The sequence below is a fragment of the Dendrobium catenatum genome, unplaced genomic scaffold (genome assembly GCF_001605985.2).
Source record: "Dendrobium catenatum unplaced genomic scaffold, ASM160598v2 fragScaff_scaffold_908, whole genome shotgun sequence".
In the NCBI taxonomy this organism is placed as follows: domain Eukaryota; kingdom Viridiplantae; phylum Streptophyta; class Magnoliopsida; order Asparagales; family Orchidaceae; genus Dendrobium; species Dendrobium catenatum.
This window is the reverse complement of record NW_021319370.1, coordinates 659,507-667,350: the sequence shown is the minus strand read 5'-3', so window position 1 is coordinate 667,350 and position 7,844 is coordinate 659,507. Positions and strand designations below refer to the sequence as shown.

At 37.3% G+C, this 7,844-nt stretch overlaps 1 protein-coding gene across 1 annotated transcript; it reads right to left on the bottom strand.

Moving 5' to 3' along the window:
- Positions 1-2,617: 2,617 nt before the first annotated feature.
- Positions 2,618-7,539, bottom strand: LOC110112722 (BAG family molecular chaperone regulator 6). Its single transcript, XM_020845035.2, has 3 exons — positions 7,357-7,539; positions 4,376-6,101; positions 2,618-4,293 (listed from the first exon to the last, which is right to left on the bottom strand). The coding sequence occupies exons 2-3, from the start codon at positions 6,059-6,061 to the stop codon at positions 2,812-2,814; spliced, it is 3,168 nt and encodes a 1,055-aa protein (XP_020700694.1). The 5' UTR covers positions 6,062-6,101; positions 7,357-7,539; the 3' UTR covers positions 2,618-2,811.
- Positions 7,540-7,844: the final 305 nt, after the last annotated feature.

Genomic DNA, 7,844 nt, shown 5'->3' with positions numbered 1-7,844 from the left:
GGCTTCCTCAGATAACCTCTCACTCAGAGGAACTAAAGGATCACGATTGATCATATAAACTGTAGTATTCAATTATTTGCCCAGAACTACTAGGGTAGACCAGCATATAATCTCATGCTCCTGGCACGCTTAGTGATAGTTCTATTCATGTGCGCTATAACACCATTCTGTTTTGATGTTCTTGGAATAGTAAACTCATACTTGATCCCATTCAAATCACAATACTCTTTAAACTCCTTATCTTGATACTCTCCACCATTATCTGATTTGATACACTTGAGCTTCAGACCTATCTCAAGCTCAATTATGACCTTCCACTTCTGAAAACATCAAACACATTTGACTTGTGTTTTAAGAAGTACACCCATACCTTCCTATTATGATTATCAATAAATATAACAAAATGCTAAGATCCTCCAACAAAAGTAACTGCAGTAAGACCTCATACATTAGTATGCACTAATTCCAACTTCTTTGACTTGACCTTTAAACCAATATTTGAAAAACTCACCCTATATTGCTTGTCATATACACAGTCTTCATTAAAATTTGAATATATAAATTTTAAATCATGAAGCTTTTTTTAGTAAAAAGTGAATGCATATCTTTCTTAATCATATAGCCAAGCCTTCGATGATAAAGACCTCCATCAACATATGAATATGCTACTCCAATAGAATTTACTCATATTAATAACATATAAGGTGCCTTCAAATACTACCACAAGCTATAACCATAGCCCTTTTTGTCCCCTTCTACATATCTCTTATGAATAATATCACATGTCCTGAGTTTGCAAGCTGACTCATATAAATTAAACTTCTCTTCATACAAGGAACGTGCCTAACATCCCTGAGTCTCCAGATTGACCCATGTTAGCATTCTGATATCAATATCTCCCTATTCAAGAATGTTGCAGGGCTTGTTGTCCCCGAGATACACTTTACCCAAACACCTTGAGTATAGTTCTTGAATGTCTTCTTGTTAGGACTTGCATGAAAAGAAGCAGCTGAATCTAGCAACCAATATTCAGAATTATATAGAGATAAAATTAGAGAATATGACTGAATTCTTCTACAAATACATTTGCAAAATGATTTTTATTTTGACCTCCACCACTGCCATTCTTTGAAACTGTATAGCCCTTCTTTCCACATCTCTAACACAGCTTTTCCTCAACCAAAAATAAACTTTCCTCTCAAGGATTTAGATCTCTCTCTATTAGGATTTGTTTCTAAAATCCTTAATCGTGCTTCAACATTCAAAGCAAAATTTGAAGATTGACCATTCACACTCCTGCGAATCATTTCATTAAGCACTAACCCCATAATGTCCCCAAAATTCAACTTTGAACTTCCCGAAGATTTGCAACAATAACAAGCCCATCCCAGCTTTCTAACAATGAAGATAACAACAACAATGCCCTCGCCTCAAAATTGATGCCAATTGAATACAATTAACTCATCATAGTGTTCTGATTATTTGGGTGTTCCGTCATTGAGGTGTTGTCCAGCATCTTCATATTGAATAATTTTTCCATCAAGAACACTTTGTTTGAGGCCAATGGCTATGATCCACTGTAGTTTTCTCATTTACAATGTTGAAAGCAACAAATGAGGAAAGTGAAAGTCGTATCAAACCTAGTGAAATCTAATCAAGAACCTCTCATTCCTCCATAGTTGTAGAATCTAGCTTCTTGATGATTCTTTCCAACAGTAAATACAGCTTCATCTAATATAACAAATCTTCAATTTGCATCCTCCAGAACGCGAAGTTCGAATCATTGAACTTTTCAATCCTGTACCTTGCTTCATCATCCATTACTCCCACTCGAGCTGAAGAACCTCGCTATGATACCAATTGTTGCGGATGATGAGTAAACACCACAATGAAGAAACATCAAAAAAGTAAAAGCAGTGAAAAATAAAGGACACCATGATCTAACGTGAAAAAAAAATTCAAAATTGGGAAAAATCACAGAGCCACACCACACCAAACCAAAAAATTCACTATGAAAATTGGAAAAAAATAAGTACATATCTTTTCTCTCTCAATCTCTCCTCTTCTCACATGCACGGTTCCTAATGCCTGAACACATAAATACAAGAGAAAGTCAAATAAAATAACCCAAAGGAATGCAACCCTTCAGAAAATAAGAAAGAAAATCGTTCAGTCCATCTCGGAGCGCTGTGGCGCTCAAGCCTTTGACTTGCACAGTTGTAGCGTCATATCTATATCGTTGCGACGCTCTGGCCTCTGTCATTCAGCATTGGGGTGCTCAAGAACACAACGCGCTAGCGTACACAACGTCGGGGCGTTATGGTAGACCCCGCATCCCCTAACATACACAATAAACTTTAATGTCTGAAACAATAGAATAATCAGATTGATCAACACAATTAGATTAGACACAAAACATATCCAACACCATATTATTCCTAAGTGACATAACTTGAGCCGTATTATCTTTATCAAACTTCAACAGCATCTCTAGCATACCCCTTAGAATTGCTCATTTCCTAGCAAAAATTGAAGCCACCCATCCATTCAATGCACATATTTATTTGGAGGAAGTGTGGTTATTATTTTTGGTTTTACTTTATTAATTTAAATTAAAAAAAAAAACTAATTTATCTATTTATTATAATTTGTATACATTATGATAGCTGTAGCATTGCCCTTTAGGCAAACAAATTCTGCAAAAGATAATGACATTAAACAATTGCGAGACATTGCAGTATTTATAACAGAAGACATTTATTGCACATGCAGATTGTTACATAGATGGAGTATGGTGGGGAAATCATATACTCAAGCAGCAGAACTGGCTTTTTCCTCGTAAGACATTACTTTGTCTTTGCCCACTACAACATGCGAAAATTTGTTCACTTTCTTCTGATTGACTTTCACTTTCTTCCTCTTTGAAAGCTTCTTCTCTAGATTCTTCACTCGTTCGTTCAGTTCAGCAATTACCCCCATTTGTTCCTGTCCAGCGTTCAGTAATTTCTCTAACATTTGCCTTAGCTTTTCATTATCCTCAACGAGTTTCTTCTCTTCAGAGATTATTTCACAGTTCACGAAGTCACCAGGCAGAGATTTCTCCTGTTGCGTACATGAACGAGCCTCTTGTGAAGAATCTTTAGAATTGCTTTCACTTTCTATCGCATTAATTGAATACGATCCAGTTTCCTTCAGGCCAGTGTCACACACAGAAGCTTCTAGTAAAACCCCTTCATTGTCCATTGCTCCAGACTTGAGAACCTCTAAAGAATCAACACCGACAATGGTGCTAGTTTCAGCTGCTGGAATTTCAGAGCTAACTTCTACCAATTCATGGCTATTATTATTCTGAACTGCTGTGTCCATGGCGGCAGATTTAACACATAATTTAGCTTCTGTATTTGAATACTCGCTAATTTCACTATCTTCCTTCACTGGCTGCGTTTCCTCTTTCCAAGCATCACTAGATTGAATTGGATACATTGCAGCCAATGAGTCTGGCTCAAGCTGATATTCTTCTGATCTGTCACCCTCGCCAGCATGTTTGAAAGCAGCCTTCAATTCTTCAAGAGCTCCATCATTTCTTATAACAGTAACATCTTCAGGCTTGGTGGCTGCGCCTTCATCTGAATTGTCCTCTTTCTTTGATTCTGCTTTTTCTTTTAATGCAACAACCTCAAACAAGGATTGCTTGTTTTCTTCATTGGGGTTTTCCGCTATAAACTCCTCATTCCTAATTTGCTCCTCTAATAATGAGATAGAGGGGTTTTCATGCTTAGAATCACACTCTACATCATTTAGATCTTGTTCCTTCAAAGCTTGCATTTCCTTCCACTTAGTACTTTGATCTGAATCAGGTTGCTGTTTCATAACAAAGTCAAGTACTTCAATTTCAGGAGGAAGTGCTACAACGTATTGGCTCACGTACTTCTCAACCATGCTTGCATTTCCTTCAGCTGATGACAAATTATCAGCTTCAGAATCGTGCAGGCAGGCCATTGGAGATCCTTCACTCTCCTGAAGAAACTCGTTCTCTACTTTGAAGTATTGAGAAGGCTGCTCTGACAAGATTTTCTCTTTCATATGGCTTCCAGAAGAAGGTAAATCTTTTTCTTCTGGAGTTAAAGTGATCTCAGAGACATCAGTAGTAGAACTGCTGCTTTCATCTTTCTTCTGAGTTCCTTCTTCATGTTCATTGGTGGCTTGGCTGTACAGCTGATCAAGCTTGTCCTGCAAGCACACAAGATCTCTTGCTACGGACTTTCTAATCTCTCTCAGGCTCGGAAGTAAACCCTGTCAGATAATAATCATTAAATTATTAAGAATAACCTGATCTCATTGATTAAGAATAAATTGTAACATATTTTTAACATACCTGGATGGTATCTAATTGCAGTAGCAGATTCATTATGGTTTCACTAATAATAACTTTTTGCTTCACATCCAGTTCTGGAGAACCTTCATAATTTTGAATTTGGCTCTTCACATCATTCAGATTTCCACGAATTTGCGCAATCTTCTGAAGTTTGTCCAGTGGCTTCCACCTTCTAACATTAAATCCCCGAAAAGCAGACTGGATGAGTAATGCTGCATCCTCCGGTGAATATTTTTTCTGCACCTGCTTCTTATAGTTATTATCCGAAGTATCAACTTTCTCTTTTTCCCGCTCAATCATCCGCTGCTGACTTATGGGAATATCCTCTTCTTTGTTTCCACCCACATCAACTTCAGTTGTAACAACATTTCTGGCCTTTTCACCGCAATGGTCTTCAATACCTTTCATATCTTGCCCAGAAACAATTGCTGCAGCTGTGTCTTTGCCGCTTTCACCTGATGGTTGATGTTCAACATCTATGACTTTAATATCTTTAGTAGTATTGTCTGATTCCTTATTCCTGATAGCAGCATCGGCTAGATTACCTTCATGGGGTTTAACCTTATCCTTCAAGCTAGGTAGACTTGGAGAACGAACCTTCTCATTTGATCCATTCTTCTTCGGCAGGGGTTCCACTCTCAAGCAGACAGGAGGAAGCTTTGATGGCTTCTGTGGTGAGGGCTGCTTCTTACCACCTTTCTTTAATTCAGCATCATACTTTTTCTCTTCCGTAACAGAGTTCTTTAGCAGATCATCTGGCCTGTCAGCCATGCTAAGCTTCTCACCACTGCTACTGTGAAGGTGCATCACAGGAATAGTCCTAATTTTGCTTTCTTTCTCGGATTGTTGAGTTTTAGTCTCTTCCTCCAGAACTCCTGGTTTCTCAACAGCATTCTCGTTACCCAAAAGCTTTAATGGAACTATCTTCAACTTTGAAGGCCAGTCTTCAGCAACTTTTGGAGTGGTATCAATCTCTTTCTTATCTTTCACAGATTCTTCAGGTTTGCCATTACCAGGCAGCCAAAAAATTGGATAAGGCAATTGTAAGGTTCCACTCTCTCCTTGTCCCTGTCTTAAGTCCTTGAGATTATCCTTCAAATTACGCATAGGCAGTGATTCCTTCTTCTTTTCAGTCTTTCCATCCGTTGTACTGTTCTCAGGATGCCACATCATTGGATGATAGTTGTAAGGGAATTGAATCAAGCCACCTTGATCGCCTTTTGGTGTTGTCGCTGGTCCCTCATCAATTGTTGGGGAAGTGTTTTGCTCTTCAATTTTCACATTGCTACCTTCTTTTCTATGGGAATTATGATTCGGACAACCACAACAGTGATTTTTGTCTATATCATAATCAAAATGTGGAGGAATGAATAAAGGTGGGTAGGCATTTTGGTACGAAGGATAGGGACCATGGTAATGCATTTGAGGTGGATGCTGGTAATGGAAGTATGGAGGTCTGAAGCTGCAGTAACCAGTAGGGTAACTACGATTGCAACAGCTATCATGTTCTACCTGATTATTGTAAGGGCAGGGGCCGCAAGATGATGGATGGTTGAATGAGTCCGCCTTCATGTGAATTGGTGTTGGTTCCCAATTGGGATAATAATGATATGGAGAGGGAATGTGCTCCCATGGATGATGCAAGTGTTGAGTGTATGGATCCATGTTCCTGTAACCAGGAAACATTTATGGGTGTTCTAGTGAGAGACCAGTTACTTTGACGATCCTGCAAACATTCAAAAAAGAGGTCAATTTATCAGAATAAAATTGTTGCAACTTGTGATAACTTGTTATAAAGAACCAATCAAGATGATTATGGTTGATAAGAAAACAAAATATCAACGAAGGAATTTTTAAGTATGGAAGGTCTTTAAAACTTGATTTTCCAGAGGAAATAAGATAAGCAACTAATGTATCGTTTTAAGATTATAAAAAATCATACATCAGAATTGGCATCAATCGTTAGTCGTCGCATACGCTATTGTAAGTCCTAATTCAGTATCCATGACATCACAAAATGAGGAATGAAAAAAAATCAATTTTAACTAAAAGAAATTATTCTAATACCAAGCTCTTTTTCTTTTACCATTGAAGAACACTACCGCACATTTCACCCTTCGCTACTTCCCCCGTGTCGGTCAAGAACCTTGTAGGATATTTCATCTTTCTTTTCATCAACCTTCGATCAATAATACCATTGACAAAACGCTCTTTGCATAAAGAAAACTAACATTTTTCACAACAAATTTTACTCTATGAAATTCTCAACATTTCGTCATGATTTCTCATTTTTGTCATTTCACATGGTCCGCAAAGATCCAGAACATGTTAAATGTTCCTTCTAAAATCTTTCTTTCAAAATGTTGCAAAGATAAGCTTGGAAGGTGAAATTTCAATTTGAATTTGTTATTAAAGAAAGAAAGATTGAGTTGAACATATTCATTCCATTCTCCTATAAACAGTTTCACCTGTCTCATTTTATTAATTGAAATCATTCATAAAATACAACGATTCTAAGAGAATCAGAGCAGATTTCGCATGATACATGTGAATAAATTCACAGGAAAATGCTTACTGGATAGCTCACTCCATAACGAATCAAAACGTTTGAATATATTTCCTTTATAAGAACCCCTAGCCAAACATATAAATCAAAGGTTAACAAGTAGAATTGCCTACGGATGATGAAATATTCCAGCATAACTTCAGAATTATAACTGGTTTAAAAAGAATGTTTTAGAACTCTATCCAATCAGCTATTAAACCAAATAAGGTGACGAATCAGTTTTAAAACCCTCGCCCAGAAAACAAATTCCCAATACTAATATTATTCTCAACTATTTCCGCGTAAATGAGAACAATATCAAACAAGAATCCCTAGATTGAACATGCCACAAATTTTAATAGGCAACCCAAAAGTCCCATGAACTTTCACCGATGATTGAATCAGAAAATGAGAAATTAAGGAATTTGTAACTTACAGGTAGAAGAGGAGACGACGTAGATCGTTGAAGATGTACACTTAATCAACCTTCCAATCTATCCACAAAACCAGTTTACTTAGATACCGGCGTTATTCTGACCACAAGCTTTTCCCTCGGTCTTTCGCTTATCGGCGCTTTCGAGCTCTTCTGGATCTTTCTCTGTAGAAACGAAGAAGAACTGTGATCCTGAATTCAATTTATACTGCTTGCTTCCAGCGTTTCTGGATACTTCCTGAATCCTGTAGCTATTTCTACCTTCGGACCGGTTAGCTGAAGAAGCCTTACTGAGTTAAACCGAGTTAGTTTGAGGACTCAATAGTCGAAATTGAGTCAGATCTGACTCAGACTCATCAATTCCAATTGGCTCATTCGGAAATTATTAATTATTAACTATTAATATAAACTATACAAAAACAATAATAACACCAAGCCTTTGTTCCACTACATAGGGTTTGCTACATAAATCTTTTTTGTTTCTTATGTTA